Source organism: Micromys minutus (assembly GCF_963924665.1).
Source record: "Micromys minutus genome assembly, chromosome: 4".
Lineage (NCBI taxonomy): Eukaryota > Metazoa > Chordata > Mammalia > Rodentia > Muridae > Micromys > Micromys minutus.
The window spans coordinates 63,871,500-63,895,139 of NC_137973.1; the positions used below are offsets into that span (position 1 = coordinate 63,871,500).

Sequence of the window (23,640 nt, forward strand, 5' to 3'; positions counted from 1 at the left end):
TTATAGTGGACAGGGTTGTACAAGGTGGTTATCTTGTCAGTATTTGTTACTATTCTTCCCTCTGAGAAGTCTGAGTTGGAGCATGAGATTCTGAAGCATACATAGATAGTCTCATTCTGGGTGTCCTCTTGCCCTCTCCTACCATCTCCCATAACCCTGACGCTCAGCATGCTGTGCATTTTATATCCTTAGGGTTTTATATTTTCCTGCTGTCTGGGCTGCCTGGACAGCCCTTAGTGAGGGATCTTCAGAGCTTTGACCTTAAGTATGTCGCCATGTGGACCTTTTTCATACTCCCTTGCTTCTGGGTTGATTAGCATGTATAGCTCTGTATGTGGTTGTGTATATATATTTCATTAGAGATGTTTTGTATCTACTGAGCTCCCATGTGGCAGGAAGGCCTGGGTGGTCTTGAGAACATACGTCCTTGGTCTGTTTAAGTGAGGGAATGAAGGGCATATATGGAAGGGTTTATTTGAAGTTCTGTCCCTTAGCCATCGGTACAGTCATGGGCACATTCCCTGAACTCATTGGGTTTCTCATCCATAATGAGGACAAAACAGCCACCATAGCCAGGCTAAACTATGCAGATGTCAAGGGTACAGAGGTTCCATAGGTTAAAAGTTAAAGACTCTGTGGTCCTCAGCACTGTTGAGTACTGCTCTTGCCACTATTTAATAATCAAATATTTAATACCCACTTTGTTCTTGCCTCTGTTCCTCATCCTGAGTGTGCAGAGGAAGAAAGGCAAAAAGGAATTCTGCTCTGGTGGGTCTCCCCTTCAACTTGAGAGACAACCAAATACATGATTCAGATCCCTTTCACTAATTTTTGCCTTTGTAAATCTGTTTTCCTGTGCTGCTCTGGTCCTCTCTTAGAAGGCCAGCATTCCATTCTGGAGGCGGAGGAGGATTGAGATGGTACAGAGCAACTCAGGCTTAGATGGGACACAGAAAACATTACCCTCCATCTAGGTTGGGGCAGGTAGAGGTCATTGGAAGCCTACAGTTTGGGAGCTGATGCTACAGGAGGTGCCTAGAGGAAAGGGAACACTCAAATTCCACCAAGCAGTACTTTTAATGCTGACTAATGTGGTTTGCAGAAATGCCCTTCAAAGACCCATGTGTCAAAGGCTGGTTGCCAGCCCATGTGCTATTTATTGGTAGGTGGTAGAACCTTTAAAGGTTCTGGTGGGAGGAAATCTGGTCTTTGGGGGCATTCTTGAAGGGGGCGGTTGGAATCCTGCCCACTTCCTGTCACTTCCCAGCTGCCATGTGGTGGGCATCCTGTTTCTCATGTCCTAACCATCAGTGCCCAGAGCAGTGGGTCCCAGGGACCATGGCCCGAAGCTCCTGAATCCACAAGACTCTATTGATTTTTGTTAGAGTAATGGGAAACTGACCAATATTTAAAAAGATGACAGCAATGTCTGGAAGGGTCCTTGTCTAGTATGGTAGCCACTAACTACACGCGGCAACTTCATTACATAAAACACCCAGTTCCTTAGTTGTACTGACCATGGTTCTAGTGCTGTAAGGGTAGTGTAGTGGATGGTCACCTCAGCCTAGAACTTTCCTTCTGTGTGAGATCTAAGGCAAGCCCTGGAATCACTGCTCCTGTTCTTTTCTTTTATTCTACTTGTCTATGTACTTGTGTCTTTTTACTTTCTTCCCAGAGGAGAGCATTTTCCAGAGACAGTGGCTACTCTGCAGTTTTGTTTTTGGGCAGTGTGGCACAGGGTGTCTAGCTCTGTTGGCTTTCCTTTTGGAATGGTAGCTTTTTTAACCTTTGAAGTGTCCCGCATGTTCCTACCACATTGAAATGGAGGCAGATTCTCTTCTCAGTGATTGACAACTAGGTGAGGTTTTTGCCACCTTTAGGGTGGTTAGTAATTTTGGAGGTCTCCCTCTCCCTCTCCTCTTCACCTTCCCTCCCTTCCTCCCTCTCTCCCTCCCTCCCTCCCTCCCTCCCTCCCTCCCTGCCTCCCTCTCTGCCTCCCTTCCTCCCTCTCTGTCTCTTTTATTCTTTCTTTCTTTGGCATCTAAGGGATGATGCTTCTGACATCTGTTGGATAGAGGCCAAAGCTGCTACTAAATATTTACCATCATCACAAGGCAACTTTCAAAAATCAAGAATTACTAGCACTCAAGCAAGCGTCATTGATGCTGAAGTCGAGAGTCCTCAGGCGGCTGTGGAGTTACTGTGGGAGAGCAGTGGGTTTTGCAGCGGCTGGAGGTTGCCATGTATGTTGAGTGCCTACTACTGGTTGCAGCTGTGTCTCTGGTAGTCAAGCACAGAGCTGGGGCCATGTCTATGGGCCCTACAGGGTTAGATGCTGCTAGCGTTGGGGATCTCCAGCAATGGGAATTATGGCTTTGGGGAGGAACATAGGTGATAACAGCATTGGGCTAGTTGCATAGGTCCCACACCCCCAGGTACAAGATCTTTGTTTCTTCAGGTCTTAGCAGTGGCACATGATGCTGTGCGCCACCTGTCCCCCTCTAGTACAGGGGAACTACATGGACTTGTGTTCTGAGGTCACAAGCGCACAGGTGGGTTAATGAGGTTGCAGCCTTCTGTATGAGTGCGGTAGCATGTTGGTGGAACATTCATTTGTCCCTAGCAGAAGCAAAGGTGCTCTAGAGACACCTGTGCACCTCCCCCTTGACAGTCAGGCTCCTAAGTCAGCGTGCCTCAACCGATTGGAGGTGAGCAAGGAATCCCATGCTGCGGAATCAGAAAAACAAGGAGTTTTTCTTTGCTGCAAGAGGAAGAACTCCTTTCAGGAACAGATTTCCCACAGTTCTGACATCATACCAGAATGCATCATGGGAGAGACTGGAGCCAATCGGTTAGGGATGGGCTGAGTAAATATCCTTCTTTCTGTCTAGTTGGTATATTGATGGGAAGTGATGAAGCCCAGCTCGATAGGGTTCCCAGACTTACACTTTCATCTCAGAGACTCCAATAATACCAGGGACGGTGAGATGTAGAAACTTCTGTACCCAAGGCAGGATGGATTTCAGCAGTGGCTCCCCTTCATATTGGCAGCAGGCAGTAGTGGTTCTGGCAGTGGGATGGGCAGACACTGTTAAGGTCTTTTTAAGGCAGAGAGTTACTGTGAACTCAGGCAGCCCTTCACGATAGGTTCAGACTTGTGATGACTGGTACTGTCCTGTGACTGGAATTTTTGGCATCTTAATGATGGGGTTTGTTGGATGCTCTGTTATCCTTCTCTCTAGTTCCAGGGCCAGGCTTACCTTAGGCTTTGTTCTCTGTCCTGCACACCAGGTCTGTATCTTACTGGCTTCCCACCTCTGCCTTGATGAGCTCTTGGATCCCTCCTTAGTCACTTAGGTTGAAATTGGAGCAATTCAGTTGTTTATGGTTTTGGTTTTTTATGTGGATAAAGTGAGCAATGGACATCTTTACTTGGCTACCTTGGACTTCTCCAAATTCAGACTTGTTGATTTTAATAGCTCCTTACTTATCTGTTTCCTTGTTTTAATGAGGTCAGATATAGCCCAGGCTGGCCTCAAACTTGCTGTGTAGCTGAGGCTTGCCTTAAACTTCTAACTACTTGCCTCCCCCTCCCCGGGTTTGGATTACAGGTGTGTGAACTGCCACTCCTGGCTTCAGAATTATTTTAAAATGTGAAAAGTATCAAATATCTGTAAACGAAAAATTTCTTATACCCAGATTGCCTTGGTTTTCTGCCAGAATAGTCTTCAGTGTAGTTCGCAAGAAACCACCAGGCACGTTCTTTTTAGTGATCGTGTGAGATAGTCTCTTTGTAGCTTATATTTTCTCTCATGCACAACTTCGGCAGTTTATAGCTTGTTGGGTAATTTTTATGTGGTTGACCTCTAGTTTAATAGGAAAAAGCAGGAAATATTTTATAGGAACAAAAGACACTAAAACACATTAGATACAGGTTTCTTCTTGTCCAGAAGCAAAGTGACTTGGAAACATCCCAAAACACAATGGGCAAGTCAAACAGGTTTGGCGAATTTCGGACATTTACCTTGGAGTACCCTCTTCATTCCTTTCCAGAAGACACCTAGCTCCCTTCTGGGCAGCATTGATGGGAGCTCATGATAGAGAGGTTCTCTGCTTTTCATGAGGGGCTGAAGGGCCGGTATCTGTGTCTGGAACCTTTCAGACTTGAAACGCACAGCTGCCAAGCTTTGTTTCCTTCAGAAATGCATCCAGTTTCCCATAGAGATTTTCATAAGTAGTTATTATGTAGTAAAATGTAATATACTAGTATATGTAGTATAATTTTATTGGAAGTATAGCCACTAGTGAAGTTATTGGAAGAAGGGTGTAGCTCTTGTGGAAGGCTCATGAAAAGAAGTGTCACATTGTTCTTTGATCTCTGGAGGTTTCATACCTCAGGGCAAAGAGTAGTGAAGTCAGTTGGGCAGGAGATGCTTTTCCTGTGTGTGATTATGAGAGGGAAAGTGGGGAGACAGCCTCACCTTCAGGAACTTTTATAAACAGAGCAGCTGGAATAAAGTACATAGATGATCTGGATGGAAATTGATTCTTTAAATATAGCCTCAGCCTGGAGAGATGGCTTAGCTATTTAAGAGCTCAATTCTCCCAGGGGACTCAGGTTTGGTTCCCAGCACCCATGTTGGCTGGGTTACAACTGCCTGTAACTCCAGCCCCATTGGATCTAACATCATCTTCTTGTCCCTGCAGGTCCTTGCACACTCAAATACACTCATATATACCTAAATAAAAATTGAAAGAAAATCCAGGAGTGAATTCAAAAGAAATTAGCTTTTGCCTATTATATCAGCTTTGGGGAGGTGGAGGTGGAGTATCAGGAGTTCAAGGCCATCCTTGGCTACCTAGTGAGTTCAGAGATAGTCTGGTGTCCATGAGACAGTGTCTCATAAAGATAAGAAATGTAGCTATTGGTGGACATTAGCAAGAAGGCAGAATTTCAAGTGCTTGTTCTCTGGTAAAAGATTAACAACATCATACAAAGAATAACCTTCAAGAGCCACAGAAGCCACGTGAGGTATCATAGCATGAAGGAAAGATAAATGTAGTAAGGCAGAGGGATGATTTTATATGCTGTACACACTCTCTTAATTCAGGCAGCACAGCTTGGAGAGAGATACCATTTGCTTGGGACAAGGAGAAGGAGTGAACTAGGACTTAGTCTAACCTAACACTGAACTCTTGCAAGTAAAACCTAGCACCCATTAAGTTCCTGCACCCCCAGTCTCCAGGTTGGTACCTGTAGGTGGTCTGCACGCCTAAGCTAGCCCCACTATAGGATTTTGCAGCCTAAATTCCAAGCTTGCCTTATTGTTATGTTTACTGTATCAGCTTTTGTTTATATATATATATATATATATATATATATATATATATATATATATGTGTGTGTGTGTGTGTGTGTGTGTGTGTGTGTGTGTGTGTATGCACTACACATTAGGGCTCACAATTTTATAAACACTGATGGGTATAGTCAGATTGGTCTTGATAGGTATTTTTGATGGCTAATCAAGAAGATATAAACAACTTAAGCAGCTCCTTAACAGTCAGTGAGTTAAAGCAGTAATAAAAAACCTCCCAGCGAAGACTAGGTCTAGATAGAGTTACTGATGAATCTTTAAGCTAACCAGTACTCCACAAACCGTTTCTGAAACAGAAGGGGCTGGGACACTGCCACAGTCACTCTATGACTCCTGTGTTACCTGGAATCTAAGCTCAGAAAAAACTTACCTGTAACAAATAATATTATTATAAATGTAAGCGGGAACTTAATATGGCAGCAACAGTTTTAAACCTAGCTAGTTCTCAAATAATGACAGAGAGACTTAAGATTTATTTATAGCTTAAAGTATAATAACTAGGCATTATAATTGTGTTCTAATCCTCTAACCTAATTTTGCTACCTCCCATATAAAATTCCCATAAAACTTGTACTTAGGGCCTTCTAAGCTCCAGCTGAACTCTCATGGCAGAATCTCCTCCCCTACTCTTTCCCAGAATCCTTTCTCCTCCCAAATGCCCCACTGTGTTTTCTCCATTGCCTAGTTTTTCTTTTCTTTCTTTCTTTTTTTTTTGGCTTTTCTAGTTTTTATTGATAAGACAGAATAAATGGTGAACATTGTTTACACAGGTTTGAGATAGGAGATTCTTAGCATATGCATTACAATGCCATGTCTGTAGGAAAGAAAAATCAACATTTGAGTACTATGAGGATAATCTTCATATTGGTGAACAAAATCATTATGCCTATACATAACCAAGGAAGAAAATTGTGGACTAATTTATCTGATGAGCAGATGAAAGAAGTGAAATTCTTACCAAATCAAGTGGAAGAGTATATGAAGACATTCATACACAGTGACCAGATTGGTTTCACTTTGGAATGAAGCTTCTTATACAAATCAGAAAGGGCAATCAGCACATAGACTTGAGAACCTAAATCACATGATCCTCTGAATCAGTACAGAAAAGGCCCTTTCACTACGCTCAGCAGGCCTTCATTACAGACAACCTCAAATCAGGAAGAGAGGGATTACAAAGACAGCACACAATAAACCTATGGACAGCATTCTACTGAGTGGAGAAAAACTAAGAACATTTCCTGTAAAATCTGGAATGGAACAGAGGTACCCACTCTCTGTAGTCTTACCCAGTACTTTGCTTGAAATCTTATTAATTAGAGCACTTAGCCAAGAAAAATAAAAAGGATATAAATAGGAACGAAGTCAAATTACTTTTATTTGCAGACCACACAATCCTTAAAAGACCCTAAAAACTTCACCAGAGAACACAGAGCAGGTAAGTATTTTCAACAAAGTCAAAGTCACAGCATACAAAATCAATATTCAAAAGTCGCTTTATATATATATATATATATCAATAATGAACTTGTAGCTAGATATGATGAAGCACACCTTTAATTCTAGCACTTTGGAGACAGTGGCAAGGGGATCTCAGACTTTGAAGCCAGACAGGTCTACAAAGTGAGTTCCAGGACAGTCTGGGCTACACAGAGAAACCTTCCAAAGGAAGCCCTCACTGAAGAATCAGGGGTGGGGTGGTTGGGTGGTTGGGGTGGAGGAGGAGATCCTCATTCACTGAAGCTTCCTAAGACAGAACAAAACAACTGTAGGGTTAATCCAGTGAAGGTGGTAAATCCTCAACAATGAAACTCAAGAAAGACATTGAAGAAGACTAGAAGGTGGACTACCTCCCTTGCTCATGGATAGACAGAATTAGTACCATGAAGATGGCTATATTAGTGAAAGCAATATAAGTAATTAGGACTGTCCTTATCAGAATCTCAGAACTAGAGAAAACAACCATAAAATTCACAGGGATGCTCAGTGGGTCCAGAACTAGCTGAAGTCATACTTAGAGAAAAGAGTAATGTTGGAGGTATCACAAAACCTGATCTCATATTATATTACAGAGCCACACTGACACAATAACAGATCTGCAGCCATAGTAACTCTATATCCACTGACCCAGGAATAGATTCGTAGCCATAGTAACAATATATCCACTGACATAAGAACTGATCCATAGCTATAGAAACAATGTATCCACTGACACAAGAACAGATCTGCAGCCATAGTAACAGTATATCCCTCCACACAAGAACAGATCCATACAGGAGTGGAATAGAATCAGGAGACCCAGATATAAACCCAGACACAGCACCCAACTTTTCACAAAACCCAAAAATACACATTGGAGAAAAAGATATCCTGGACAAATATTTCTGGGAAAACTGGATTTTTCTTTGACCCTGTACAAAAGTGAATTAAAAAGGTATCAGAGAGAACTTAATATAAGACCTAGCACTTTGATACTGCTAGAGGAAACTTAGACAAGACATTTCAAGATATGGTACAAACAGGCGTTTTCTTAACTGTGGTGGCATAGAAAATGATCACAAGAATTGACAAACTGGGTTATAGATTCTGTGGGCTGCCAAGATGGCTCAATGGTTGGGTAAAGGAATTTGGTGCCAAGCCTGATGACCTGAGTTCTATTGATCCTGGAACCCACACAGTGGAAGAAGAGAACCATGTCTTTTGTCTTCCACGTGTGCACTGTGTCATGTGTGCACACCCCCATACACACAAGTAAATACATGTAAAAAATAAAGAAGGTTTTGAATAGCAAAGAAAACATCATTGGAGTGAACAATACAGTCTTTGCCAGCTATGCATCTGATAGTCTGTATGAGCACACCTTTAATCCCAGAACTTGGGGGCAGAGGCAGGTGAATGAATCTCTGTGAATCAGATGTGTACAGTGGAACCATCCCAGATGTTCATCAGCAGATAAATGAATGAAGGACTGTGGTCCATATGTATAATAGGGCCTTATACAGCCATAAGAAAAATATTAATTCTTACATTTGCAGAAAATGCATGAAATTGATAATCATTATCTTAAGTAAAACAAGCCAGCTTCACACAAATACTGTATATTTTCTCTCGCACATAAATTTAAAATTATAAGCATATTTGTTTGTATGTGTGTGTTTATACTTGTGTATGCACCTTTATTCATAGTTTACAAAACCAGAAAGCAGATCATAAGAGAGAGGAGATCTGAAGGGAGGTAGGGAATAGTGAGGATTCCAGGCAGAAGGAAAGCAGAGGTGATGTTAGCTGAGGGAAGAGAGGGACCAGATGAAGGGGTGTGTGGGAGGGTAGGTGGGGAGGGATCGAGAGCCAAGTATCATTTACACATAGGTATGAAGATGCCATGAAGATGGGGTGGTGGTAGTTGGGAGGAGTTGAAGGTGGTGTCTTAGAGGTTCAGTCCATTATCATCATGGTGGGAAGTATGGCAGCAGGCAGGCAAACTTGGTACTGGATGAGCTGAATTTTATAGTGATCTGAAGGCAGCCAGGAGAAGACTTTTTTTTTTTCCTGAAGGCAGCCATGAGGAGGCTCTCTTCTACACTGGGCAGAACCTGAGTAGGAGGAGCCCTTAAAGCCCACCCTCATGACTTCCTCCAAGAAGGCCACACCTACTCCAACACAGCCACACCTCCTAATAGTGCCACTCCCCACAGGCCAAGCCTATTCAAACCACCACAGGTGGATATGCTCTAAATACACTATACACATGCACGAAATTACTAAAAAATAAAAATAAAAACATTATCTCAATTAAAAAATATCCAGTAACCCTCTACTCACAGAACTAGAAAAAGCAATCAGATAACTGGTAAAGGACTTCAGATAGTTTCAGATAACCAAAGCTATCTTAGCAGAAGAGAGAGGAGCAGGAAATATCATTCTGCTTGACTTTAGGAATGTGATAAGGCTCTGTTGATCCAGACACACATTAAACCACAGGGGCAGAGGAGAGTCTAGAATTAAGCCACACACAGTTAGTTGATTTTTGACAGAGGTGCTGAGAATACACAACACAGGGAAGACTGTTTCTTTCAGTTATCAGTGCTGTTGGGAAAACTGCATATTCCCATGCAGGCGAGTGAGCCTCGAAGCCCTGCCTTTAGGAGCTGCTGTCTTTATCATTCTGCTGAAGGTAGAAACTTCTACACTCTCCCTTTCCCCACTACTGTCTTCTTATTAATGTGGTGTGGTTGACTTCCCAGTACACACACACACACACACACACACACACACACACACACACACACACACACACAAGGTCATGCAGGGGGGAAGCTTTCTTTACTTGACATCCTTGACAGACCTTAGTAATTGCTGGTTGAATGACTGGCTGACTAAATACGTGTCTGAGAAACACGTGCTTGGAAATTCCAGATTCTTCTCTCAAGTTTAACGCCTTCCATAAAACTACAATAACAAGAGAACCTGTTGTCACTGGGTTACTGTGAGGATTAAGTTGGCTGTAAATATAAGATACTAACATTATGGAAGTGCATTGAAGAAAGAGAAAGTGATTTTTAGCTTTTCCTGCATTTAGCATCTTATATGGAGTACTGATTATATGTTTACAAGGAGCATGTGTTGACCTTTTAAAGGACTTGTATGACCCAGGCTTCTCGTTTTCCTTTTTTTCTAGGGGATGCAGAGAGCAACTAATGTCACCTATCAAGCCCACCATGTCAGCAGGAATAAGAGAGGTCAGGTGGTGGGGACCAGAGGTGGCTTCCGTGGCTGCACAGTTTGGCTGACAGGTATGGTCAAGAGAGCAGTGAGTGGGTGTGGTGGTGTGGGCTTGGAATCGCAGAAGTGAGTTCAGGGTCAGCCCGGACCATTGTAGCAAGACCGTATCAAAGCAACAGCAATGACAAGACTAGAAGATGACATCCGTGGGTGACTAATGGAACAGGGCCATGGGTACTTAGGTGCCAGTGGGCACAAAAGGATCACCAAAGGGACAGGAAGTGACAGGAACTGTGAGGTAGGGGAACTAGGCATAAGCTGTGCCCTTCTATGTAAGAAGTGGCTCTCAGTATTCCCATGAGGTGCACAGTGCATTGCTTGGATTTTTCTAGGAAACTGAGGTCCACATTCCATTTAAGCTTTCTTCTGGTGTCTTCCTCATCATTGTGGCAGGGGGAGGGGATCCTCCTCCCCAATTCCATAAACCACTGCATAAGAGTGGGAGGGCGTTCATCCCCATACCAGGATGTCATACTGTTCTTTACATGGGCACAAGTCCTACACAGCCATCATAAACCAAATCGAAATTTAAAAGAGATTTCTTTCTTGGATTTAGTTGCTTCTCTACGATCTGTCCTGATGCTAGATCATTTTTTTTTTTTTTCTGGAGACATTCAATTGACAAGATTGTACTTAGATAATGTTTCTTGGGAAACGCTTTTCTGTTGAGTGGGTATTAGTTCTGAGAGCCATTGTAACAGGTCATCCAAAACTCTTGATCTGTAAGCCAGTCAGAATTCTGAGAAACAGGTAGCATCTGTCCCCTCCTTTCTTGGCATCTGGGTTGTCTAGAAGTCACTGTCCTTCCTGACAACAAGTACTGAGTTTGGCGTGCAGAAACTGTGTGCAGTTACTGTCACAGTCTGAGGTCCTGGTGGTCATTAGTACTAGATGGGGAGGATGGCACAGCCATTTTGCCTTCTTTAGCTTTGTAGAAACTTACATGCTTTACATATTGATTTTTTCCCCTGCCCTTTTCTTTCAGCCTCTCATTTTTCAGCAGTGTTTATTTTTTAAGTTAGTATGTAGTCAGACTGTGTAAGCTGACTCTTCTGCTACAATTGTGGTTATCCATCTTGAACACAAAACTTAGAATTTCAGATGTCTTTTTTTTTTTTTTTTTTGTTTTCTTGCCTGCACTTGGTTCTCAAACAGTATTTAAAGCTGAGTGTAATCTCCACTTTTAGTCTCCATACCCAGCAGGCTGACGCAGGAAGCTCTCTCAGCATTCGGTGCTGGTGTGAGCTATAAAGTAAGTTCAAGGCCATCCTGGGATACGTGGCAAAACTCAGACACAACCAAACCAAACCAAACCAACCAAACAACAATAAACAAACAAACAAACAAGCAAACAAAAGCAGCTGGAGAAGTAGTTGAACCCTCCTGTCTTCACTCCTGTGCTGTGGTTGGATCACAGTTATCTTTGTAACTTTGGTCTAGTGGAGTAAAATAGCGCCTCTGGTTACTCAGCACTGCAAAGGCAGAATTCGAGAAACTTGGGCAGATTTTGCCCAAATCTCCCTTGGTTGAAGTCAAGGTCCTTTGGCTGCAGTGACCTTGCTAGGTGTCTTTGCTAGGTATCTGCTCAGCTGATGGACTGGAACAGAGTGGTTTCACTGTGTTCTGTAGCTGGCATCTCCAAGTTCATCAAATAGGGCCAAGTCACAGATCTAGCTTAGCTCTAGAAGGCTGTACAATGTCACTCACTATATTTTTTTGGCTACAGAGAGCCCCTCACCCAGCCCAGATGCAAGGGGCTGCCATTAGATAGTTTGTGTTGAGGGGACAGTGGCAGGGCACAGTGTAGAGGAGCTTGCAGGGTAGGCTAACCTGTTTGTAGCTGTCTCTGGGGAAACAGTCTGCTAATGAGTAAAAGCAGCTGGCCCTCTGTGATCCACATAACTTTCCAGTCTCTTCAGGTGGCCCTCTGCACTGCCATGATTTTGTTCTAGGTCCTTGGCATGTTAGACTTTTACATTAATCTCGTGTCTTCTTGTTCTCTTAACTCTTAATGTAATTAGAGTCTCCAGGGTAGTGAAGTGTTTGCATATAAATATTTGCTTTTTCTTAGTCATAAGAGTGGAGTGAATGGAAATTAGAGTTTCCTGGTCAGCATAATTATATTATGAATTGACTCCCCCGTGATTTATCTTGGTCTATAGAGGCATAATCTTGGAACATGGAGGTAACTTTACGTTCACTTTCACCTTCCTTTCCCTTTCATTGTTAAATATAATTTGGCATTTGACTATAAAAATGTGGCATGTGGCCAAGTGAATATACCTACCCAACCCTGACACTAAAGTTGGTTAATAATTTTTGAAGCTTTTTGGTGATTTCTAGGTTATCAAAGAGATGCTTAAGAACAATACATCTAGACCCCACCCCCCAAACCATAAAGAAACCCTAGATGCTTGTAGATGTTTTGAGTAGATAAAAGGTAAATCTGAAAGAAATAATGGGTAAGATGTTTCTGACACACTGGTGCTGAGAATAAGGAATGTAATTACTTGTCCTTTCGACTCTTGGTCCTAACTGCACGTGGAGTTCATTTGGACTGTTCCCTCTAGGATTGTCTGGAGCCGGGAAGACAACCGTGAGCATGGCTCTGGAGGAGTACCTGGTTTGCCATGGCATTCCATGCTACACTTTGGATGGTGACAACATCCGTCAGGGTCTCAATAAGAACCTTGGCTTCAGTCCTGAGGACAGGGAAGAGAATGTTCGGCGCATAGCAGAGGTGGCAAAGCTGTTTGCAGATGCCGGCTTAGTGTGCATCACAAGCTTTATATCGCCTTACACACAGGTACGGAGCCTCTGCGCCATCAGGTGCTCATTCTATTATTGACAGTGATTATAGCATTAAAAAGACGTTTAAACACTGGCCTGTGTTTTGAAGCTAAATTCAACTTTTTAAAAATTTCCTTGAAATACAAATAACTTAGAAAAATTATGTGTTTTGATCTTTCTGAGTAAATCTAGTTTGGGTAAAACTTGCCATTAAAACACCCTGAGGTATAGCAAAGTTCTTGAGATGAAGCCATTGGCTGTATTATTTCAAGCTTACACATACACACACACACACACACACACACTTGCATGCGCACACACAAACACATATATTTGTAAATACATATACACATATAAACAAACTGAGGTGCAGAGTCCTTTTCATCCATTCTTGATATCAGGACAGCTAACTTTTTACTGATCACTTACTGTTTCTGCAAATGTCTCCTTTCTCTCTCTCTGAAGGATCGCAACAATGCTCGGCAGATTCACGAGGGTGCAAGCTTACCCTTCTTTGAAGTTTTTGTCGATGCTCCTCTGCATGTTTGCGAACAGAGGGATGCCAAAGGGCTCTATAAGAAAGCACGAGCGGGAGAAATAAAAGGCAAGAAACATTTTCTTCACAGATCCCTTTGTCCAAATATTTCATGCTTTTGTGTATACCACTGATGTGCCTTTCTTTTAAATTAATTTTTATTTGTGTGTGTGTGCGTGTGTGCGTGTGTGCGTGTGTGTGTGTGTGTGTGTGTGTGTGTGTGTGTGTGTGTGCGAGTGTGCTCGAGTGCATGTCAGTGCAGGTGCCTATGGAGGCATTTGATCCACTGGAACTGACTGACACGGGTGCTGGGAGCAGAGCAAGAACATTCTGTGCTCTTCACTGATCTGTCTCTCCAGCCCCCAGAACTGATAACTCTTGCCTAAGAAATTGGGAGTGAGAAAGCGAAGCTGGCCGACAGAGCTGGGGCCTTGAGAGGTTGTGCTGAGAACCCACTTTATATAATTAGGTGTCTAGAATTAGGTTACCAGCCATCACTACCTCTCCTGGCTTTGTTACACCATGGAAGTGCATGATGTCTCGTATCTGTTGGGAAAATGCCTGGAGTGTAAGGATCTTGATGTAAGGAGAATGTCCAGTTTTTATGTCATAGTGTTTGATAAGGCTCTTTATTACCTCTCTAAGATTCTTTCTTTTTAAAGAATTATTTATTTATTATATATAAGTACACTGTGTCTGTCTTCAGACACACCAGAAGAGGGCATCAGATCCCATTACAGATGGTTGTGGGCCACCATGTGGTTGCTGGGAATTGAACTCAGGACCTCTGGAAGAGCAGTCAGTGCTCTCAACCGCCGAGCCATCTCTCCAGCCCACGATTCTTAAATTTACCGACTTCTGATTCTATGTTTAGCTTCCATGGACTGTTCAGTTTCAGTGTCTGACACATTAGGCTTCAAAGAGGAAATGTAGAGCCCATCTTTGCCGTTTGTTTGGTACTGTGTTAATTCTGTTAGCATTTGTAAACACGGGGCATCCTGGCCTTAAGAAAGCACTGGCGGTAGACTATACAGTAAACGGTTTGAAGGGGTGATTCATGCAGCTAACCTGCTTGCGTTCCCAACAAGGTCCAATAGCCTGGGACCATTGCAGAGGTTCTGAATTCTAGATTTGCCTATTCAGTTTTTGGCTCAGGAAAGATAAAAGGAAATTGAGGAGGAGGACATTTGCTGTCCATCTCTCCTCTGCATTTGGGGCTGGGAGTAAGCAGCCGAGGGAGATTCTGTTTGCCCTGGTGATGTCTAGTGTTGCAGGCAAAGCTGATGCCCAACCTTGCTGCCTCTGGGCTCAGCTCGTCGAAGAGGCCATCACTCTCACCCCTTAAGCTGCCACCTTGACTCAGAACAGGCCGCCTGCTTGGAGTTACTGAAGATGGTGGGCAAGAATGCAGCTAGGCCATTGTACATTTTCATGTAGTTCCTCAGTGATGTTTAAATTGACCCCACGTTGAGGATGCTGTGTAGCATTTCCATCCCACAGAACAGTTATTTCTCATCAGGCATGAGTGTGTAGGCCAGAGGACAACTGTAGGAGTTGACTCTCGCCTTCCACAGTGCGGGTCCTGGGAGTGAACTCAGGTTGTTAGGCCCCGTTACTCACTGAGCCGTCTGTCTTTCTGCCCTGCAGTATCTGAGAGCAAGATATGTTCTTTCTGCTGAGCTGGGCTGTGCCTGTGAGGTCAGGGTGAGTGAACCAGTGTGTTCAATAAGGTGCCTTCAGATGGGAATGCACATGATACCCGGGCTGTCGGGAACCTGACATTGCGTTTCACCAAGGAGACGTGAGCCAGTGTTCAGTTCAATGACGACTTTATTGAACATTTGTGAGTAATGAGAATTGATTATATGTGTAAGAAGAAACAGTTTAATCAGGACTCTCCCAAGAAAGGCATGGGTACCTTAATGCCGTGAGAGGGCAGCGCTAAGTAAGCCTTAAGTTCAGTGCAGATTGGAACAAACAAAATGAATTTTACATTTCTGCCTCTGTCTGTTGTCTGCTGACTCTAAAGGCTTCACCGGGATCGATTCTGAGTATGAGAAACCAGAGGCTCCAGAGCTGGTGCTGAAAACGGATTCCTGTGACGTCAACGACTGTGTCCAGCAAGTTGTGGAGCTTCTGCAGGAACGGGTAAGAGGAAGAGAGCAGAGACGGAAACTGCCGCATAACTTGGCTTCTGAGAATGACCTGACTGAGTAGTATGTACTTCAAGTTCTTTATAAAAGCCAGCAACTTCCTGGATGCTACTATTTTAGTCTTTTGGGGCATACACAATACATGAAATACCCCGGTTAGTATAAATGTCGGGAATGTTACGAGTCATAGGATCTTGTATTTTATCATTAATTTTATCACATTTTTCTGCTGTATGACTTGATGTTAGGCTATGTTGAGGCACACAGGGTTGTTAAATTTCCTTAGGTATTTGACAGATACCTACCTGCCTCAACTTGGTGATACACTTCCCGCTAGACTTTGGATTAAGGTGCTGCAGAGAGGGTTCCTGGTTTTAAGTATCTCTCCTTGGCTCCTGGGCATATGGAAGCATGGGAGGCACTGGGGACGAATAGGAGGTATATGTTCCCTTGGATTTTATTCACACTCAGAAGTAGTTTTTCTTTCCTCTAAACTACCCATTACGTCTTTTTTGAGTCCATTGTCCCGTAGTTCACTTTAGCTGGAGAGGACCAGCTACTGTGGGGGTTATGGAACTTGGTATGACAGTGTGCCATCTGCTTGTCATGTGTTCCTACCTTTGCTGGCCACTTCAATTGTTCGGGAAGCCGGTGGGGTGGGGGGATGTGTCATCCGGTCCTGTCCTAACCGAGCGACAGGGTTTGGGATTCCTTCTTATGTACAAAGTTCTGACCAGATTTCCTTCTCATCTACAGTGTCTCCCACAGTCCTCTGCACACATATATGTTTCACCTTTGAAGTTTTCTGTATTATAAAGTATATTATATAGTCCAGGTAGTTAGCATAAGATTTTTTTTTTCCCCTTGAGGCAGGGTTTCTCTGTGTAGCCTTGGCTGTCCTAGAACTCGCTCTGCAGATCAGGCTGGGATCAGTCATCTTCTGGTTCTAGGTTTTCTGTAAACAAGCTACTGGGCTTTACTGTATTCCTCTGCCCTCAGCTCCCCCTCACCAAGCTGGAGTGGTCCCACCAGTCATTCCTTGTCGTCTACCAACCACATAGTCATCACACCCCTAGTACTGTAGCTTTGCACAAACCCAGCCAGTAGCCAGGTAGAGGTTCATCAGCCAGGATTCCGTCCTTGGGAGTTCTCATTGCAGGTCAAAGAAATGTGTTAGAAACTGCGATTCAGTGGTTCATGGTGCGCCTGGTTGGCAGAGAAGAGTGTTCCAAAGGCTCCTTTTGAACATTCTTCCTCCCCTTGGTCTTTGAAAGGTAGTCTTGCCAGGTGGAATTTCTTTCTTGCAGTCTTGTACAGATGTTCCTCCATAGTCACTTACTTCATTTATCTAAGACAGGCTTTTGCTATGTAGCCCTGGCTGGCCTAGAACTCACTGTGTCGATCAGGCTGGTCTCCAACTTGCCTCTGCTTTCCCAGGGTTGTGGTCACAGGTAGATAGATGCACCATCCTGCCTCACACAACATTGACTGTTGAAAACTGGCGGCTGTTACATGGTTTTCAATGTCTTTCTTTAATTGACATGCAGTAGCTTCCGTGTATGCAGCTGCAGGGAGGTCGGCGTGTGTGTCCAGTGAGCAGTCAGCACTCTAGCCAGATTCTCTAATGTGTGGCATTGGTACCTCCTCTCCAGCAGGGACTGCAACTCGATGCCAAACAGCGAGACCCTGCTCCACAGATACCCTACTCTTCCAGCTAATAGTTTAGCTCTGAGTATTTCAGTTTTTCTATTTTTAAGCTTCTACATTATTGTACCTACTATGTTGACATGCTTATAGAAGGATTTCTTTTTTCTTTTTTCTTTAAATTTTGAGACAGGGTCTCTCTACAGTCCTGGCTGTCCTGGAAGTTCCCTATGTAGGCCGAGCTTGTCTTAGACTCTCAGACATCTGCCTGCCTCTTGAGTCCTGGGACTAAAGGCATGCTTTTCTATGCCTTGCCCAGGAGTTTTTAAACTGTGATAATTATTGGGGCTGGAGAGTTGACCCAGTGGTTAAGAGCACTGGCTACACTTCCAGAGATCCTGAGTTTAATCTCCAGCACCCACACAGAGGTCCATGGCTGGCACTCCAGTGCCAGAGAATCTGGTGCCCTCTTCTGGTCTCTAAGGGTGGATGTGTGCTGGGCAAAGCACTCATACTCGTTACAAAGACAAACAAGCAAACAAAACACAGAACAACAACAAAACAAATTATCAATCCTCAAACCCCAAAACTGGAACACTTAACCCCCCCCCCCAGAAAAAAAACAATTTTGGCATCATCTGACCTTTTTTTCTATCATGTACATGTCTGTTGAAGTTCTCTGTGTATTCGGGCATGCTGCCCAAGTCCCACTCCGTCCTGTGAATCAGTTCTTTGACAGTTTGAGTCACCACTTAAAGTCCCGATGGATGGCTGAACTCCTGGTAGGTCATTTCTGGATCTAGCCTTGGTGGCCTAGGCAGTTGACTGCGGGTGGTTCTCTCCCTTTAGTTACCTCATACCTGCATCAAGTAAAGGCTGAGGTATTTTCTTAATTAATTACCTTTACTCACTCACTGTTATTTTGTGTGTGTGTGTATGGGTAGGTGTGTGCCATGGAGCACTTGTCGGAGTCGGAAGACAGTTTTCTGTATTTGGTGCTCTCTGACTTGTGTGGGTTCTGGGGACTGAACTTGGGCCAGGCTTGGTGGCACGCACCTTAATCTGCTGAGACAATAGTTCCTTGTTTCTCTTTGTTTGTCTCTGGAGGAAAGATTCACCTGTTGTTGATGCTGTCATTTTACTGTCTACAGAACTGAGGATGACCTGAACCTTTTTCCCCTGCCTCTTGAGCACCTCACTTACAGGTGTGCACCACCACCATGCCTGGGTCATGTGGTCCTGGGACTGAACCCAGGGCTTTGTGCACGGTAGTCAATCACTCTGCCTAAAGGAGCTGCACCACCAAGCTACCCCAGCCCCCTTTTAATTTTAAAAGAGAAGGCCAGGTTTGTTTACTCTGTGGTCCAGGGTAGCTGTGAGTGTGGCCCGACATGAAAGTACCCTCAGTAAACCATAGACTCTTCTGGGATTTTTATTACTATTGCTTTTATCTGCCTCATTTGGTTGTATGGCTCTCATAGGTGGACTTGGTGGGAATGTTAAAAGGCTGGATGTGCTTGTGCTGTGGACATGTCTCGATGTATCTGTCATGCGGTTGGTGGAGAGGCTTGAATGAAGTTAGTAATTACCAGCCTTCTCCGGGGCCAGCTCTATTCCTCCTGCTCAGTATGGGGTGTGTTCATGTTTGTCTACATTGAGCTTATGTTGTTTTACTTGAATCTCGTCAGCTGGAAGTTAAAAAGTTGTATATAGTGTAACTTTGTCATTTTTATCTTTTATGTCTAACCAGCAGGTCTTGAATGTTTTACAGAATTCTAGGCAACTGCACAGGTACTCCTGTGTGGTCCACAGACACCGTGAGTGCCACCCACTTACGGGGATTGTTAGGCTCAGCGTGGATTGCTCACTGCTGGGGCTCCGGAGTCTTCCTTTCTGTGACTTCTTCCTCACCTAGAGTAGCATTCTTCCGAGTTCATGCTTTGCCTGCATAAATCAGCCTCATGCCTCTGCTGCTGACCCCCAGGCCCCTTTTAATGCAAGGAGGAAGATGATTTATGTTGTTCCCTAAATGTCTGTTCTGTGAAGATACTGCAGTTAAGTGTCTTCACAGCCTAGGAATGGCACAGAGTCCCCACACCATTCAGCCAAATACCAAGTAAATCGTGTGAAGTTTTCCACTAATGCACTCACTGCTCAGAGGACAGGGTCAGTGCCACTGTGATTTTGTGACCATACCTTTTATTCTGTGCCTTTTATTTTATGATAGGTCACTCATAGACTCATCTCTCTGAAGTTTAGTCTAAGTATTTCCTTTTTCTTTATTGATAGTTTTTCTTAATTAATTAAATATATTCTATTATTATTATTATTATTATTATTATTATTGTGTGGGTATGTCTTTTGTTCATAGAGTTAAGGTGGTTTGTGTTGAGAATTCTTCATAGTTTGGTTCTGAGAGGCACACCTTTGTATGAACTGCCATCTTGTATTCTACCAGAGCAGGCACTTCCCCCGGCTCCTCCTCCCTCTCTTCCTGCCTTAGTCTCTGCAGTCTTGGTTCAAGCCTTCTTCCTATTTCTGTCATCCTAATTGGAGGTTTACTAATTATCCTTTTATTGTGTATTATACTTGCCAGACATGGTGCTGATTGGACACTTTCACCTGATGTCTCACAGAAGCATAGAGCAGACTCCGACATCTGCTGTGTGTTATAAAGGACACACATGTAGTAATTTATGTCTGTGAAAGTGTTTTTTTTCTTTTCTTTTTTTCTGACCTCCAGGGTCAGTGGCTCATTTTCTCTCTTAGCTTATCTTTTGATACTTTCTTTTTTGTATATTTTTAAACTAAAGAGTTGCTTATTTTTATTTTATGTGTATGGTTACATTTTATGTTTTGCTTACACACAGACCTACACCATATATGTGCAATGCTCTTGGATGCTAGAATCCCCCAGAACAAGAGTTACAGACAGTTGTTAGCTGCCATTAACAGCTAAGACTGGGTGCTAGGAGTCAAAGCCAGGTGCTTTGGAAGAGCAGCTGGTGCTCTTAACCACTGAGCTTCCCTCCCCACCTCCCAGTTTCTGTGGCATCCTCATAAGAGATCTTTGTGCTCAGTTCTTTCCATATGCTGTCTCATTTCACCCACACAATATCTTGGAAGTACTTCACAGAAATTGCGAGATTGCTAATGGCTGTGCTGAGCTATGCATCTGGAGACCTCAGAGTGACTTTTTATGTATCTCTGTCTTTATTTTGAGGAGTCTTCTCATTGCCCTCCAAACTTTTCATTAGTCTGTGTCTGGAAAGTGACCTGCTTGTATGGGTTTAGAACAGAAGTTTTCTCATGAAGATTTTTTTTTTAATCATAACATAGTGTGATCCCAGAGAAGATATCCAAGTGCCCTTTTACTATAATCACGCTTTCTTGGCATGAGCCTTGTTTGGGGAAAAATCATCTCAGTTGTGCCCTTTCCTAAGCGGATGATTTCCCTGACAGCTCGGAGCACCGCTCTGCTGAGCGCGGGGAGTCTCCTTAACTGGAGCACTGCTCAGCACCACATGGGCACACACTGCAGCACACGCTGAGATGCGGCAGCCAGCCAGTTGCTTTATGGACCACTCAGCCAGTGTTTGCTCTTCGCCACTCTTCCTTAGTTTATAGTGTGTAGACAGGATGACCATGTGTAAATTAGTTTATGTTTCTTCCTTTGTGTCACGATGCAGAATTTAAAATTACAGTCGGAGGAAGATACACACGGACAAAAGGACATCTGTTCCAACATGAATTCTCTTTGCTTCCTAGTCAAGTTGAATCTCAAATCAGCCTCAGGGCACATGGAGAGGCTGGCGGGTCACAATTCATGCTGGGATGCACACTGCTTTTCCGTGGCTTTGGTATAGTGCACACCCTGTCTGTCTACCCAGCCAGGTATAACACATGCAATTCACCTTCAGTGTCGCTGCAGAGAGGTTTGTGAGATTTTCTACAGGTGCTTAGGGGAGCACATGGCGGGAGCTCAAATAGACAGAGGGTGCAAGGGCCGAGCTGGCGGACTGCAGCGGTGACCCCCGAGCAGAGCCAGTTCACACAGGCTCAGCACCCCGAGGACCCACTAAAACACCATTTTACTGAGGAGAGCAGAGTCAGGTCTGTGATGTAATCTCAGAAGAGTTGGGTCAGGTGGGCTCCACATTGTCCCAGGGTGGATTCTGCAGCCCACACTTAGGTCTTTCTAGTGGACCATCATTTCTACATTCCATATTACTCCCGTTTTAGTTTGCTGCTGAGGTACGAATCATTCATCCGATTCCCTTTCACGTTCCTTCATAGTTGATTTCTGAGTGCAGGTGGGAGTTTATTGATCTTACAGACTGAGTACTTTTAGAGAAAAATCAAGTATAATACTTCCTGGCTTGGGAAAGAAATAAACTCATGCAGAGAAAGAAACTTCTCAAGTTTGAATCTAGATGATGTGAAATGTTCTACATAATGGAACATAAGGCTTTTGTAGGCTATTTTTGTTTAAAAGTTTGTGTGCGTGTGCATGAGTGTGTGCACATGTGTGTGTGCACTGCCCAGCATAGATGTTGGGAATTGAACTTGGGTCCTCTAAAAGAGCAGCAAGCATTATTAACCACTGACAGATGTCCCTGTGAGTTTTGTTATTTATTTATTTTTTTATTACTTTTTTTAAGATAAGGTCTTCGTAGCTGTCCCTGAGTTTGCTGTGCACACTAGGTTGGCCTCGACGTTGAAGAGACCTGCTTGCCTCTGCCTTCTGAGTACTGGGATTAAAGATGTTGACCACCACAGCCTGCGGTGAGGCAGGGAGTTGGAAAGGCCAAGCGAGGAGACTTTAAAAACTGGTTCCACACAGTTTTCTTAGGCTGCAAGGATACTTAACATGGATGGCATCTAGTCCAAGGCGGGCAGATGGGCTTGTGCGCGAACTCCTTCTGTGTTGGGGTCCTGATAAAATGCTGATTATAATGGCAACTTCATTTCTGAAATAAACTAAGGAAAATTTACCTCTGCCTCAGGCTCAGTTCTAAGGGTTTTGTTTGTTTTTCCTCACAGCCAGTGCTCCTACCTGTGGTCATTGGAGTCTCCCAAGGGTTCAAGTCAGTTTTGATTCTTTCTGGAGTTTAGTTCACAGGTTAAGGACCCAGTTATGAGTCATGAGTGCAGTTGTCTAGGTCACCCACTCTTCTGCCCAGCTGTTTCTGTCACTCAGGGTGTCTCTTTTTTGGCTCTGTGATTGGTCAGAATGACACAGGAAAGTATTGATTGTTGCTGGTTTATTATCAATTCAGGAAGAGCTTCATGGGTGGGATGTATAGGGTAGTGTGGGGCATAGTGAAGCAAATGTCCATGCCTTCTTTCGGCTCTCTCTTTTAGCACCTCTGCATGTAGAGCAGTCCAGATGCCTTTGAACCCCATTGTTTAGGGGGTACTCACAGAGGCTTCCGGCACGTGAGGCTGCAAGTTTCTAACCAGCAATCAAGGTGATCCTTGTGGTGACAAAACCCAATCCTGAAACTGTCCAGGAGATATCAACCATGAATTTCTCTATATGAAAGACATTCTCACTTAGGAGATTCAAAGCTTGTAGTTCTGTGCTAGGAACTGGGGACACAGACCAAATATACAATGGGTTTCCATTTGCCGTGGCGTTAGGCAGAGAGAAGAAGCTAGCACCACCTGAGACTTCTGAGAGAATGGAAGAGCTTGAGAAGGCTGTGCCCATGGGAATAATAGTGGCAGATGGTATATATTCTTTTCATCTGTTATATTGGGGAGACTCTTCTGAAATGAAGAGGTTTATTTTCAGTTTTTTGAGACAAGGTTTTTCTGTGTGGCCCTGGCTGTCCTGGAACTCATTCTGAAGACCAGGCCGGCCTCCACCTCTCAGAGATCCTCCAGCCTGTGCCTCCCGAGTGTGCCTCCACCGCTCAGCTTTAACTGGTATTCTTAATTTACAGTCACAAAGAAAGATAAATATTTATTTTGCATGTTCAAGAAAAGTATTATAGCTATGAGGTCTTTTGTTATGTGAACACTTTCAATTCTAATTTCTCTTCCAGTCTGGTTGTGCGATTAAGTCACATAAAAATATACCCCTCAGCCTTTAATCGGAGGTCCTTTGTTTTCTTAACTTGATTCATTCATTCAAGAATATAGAAGACAAGCAAGCACGGGGCTTTGTCTTTTCTTTCTACTACCCCCTGAGTGGTCACTAGATGGCCTGCTAGTATTGCATTTTAACGTGGCCTGTTAGAACACAAGGGAGTAAGTAGGCTTCTTGCCGCTGGTTTTAATCTAAAGTGATATTTTAAATGCTGTTTTTAAATCTACCAGGAACTCTGGATTTACTAGTGCTATAAATTATTTAAAG

General features: G+C 43.6%; 1 protein-coding gene across 1 annotated transcript in view; it reads left to right on the forward strand.

Moving 5' to 3' along the window:
* Nucleotides 1–23,640, forward strand: part of PAPSS1 (3'-phosphoadenosine 5'-phosphosulfate synthase 1) — a 72,888-nt gene that overhangs the window by 2,839 nt on the left and 46,409 nt on the right. Inside the window, exons 2-5 of the mRNA XM_080916435.1 lie at nt 10,054–10,168; nt 12,728–12,963; nt 13,413–13,551; nt 15,512–15,630. Of these exons, the coding sequence (XP_080772561.1) occupies nt 10,054–10,168; nt 12,728–12,963; nt 13,413–13,551; nt 15,512–15,630 (609 nt within the window). The remainder of the gene's footprint in view (nt 1–10,053; nt 10,169–12,727; nt 12,964–13,412; nt 13,552–15,511; nt 15,631–23,640) is intronic.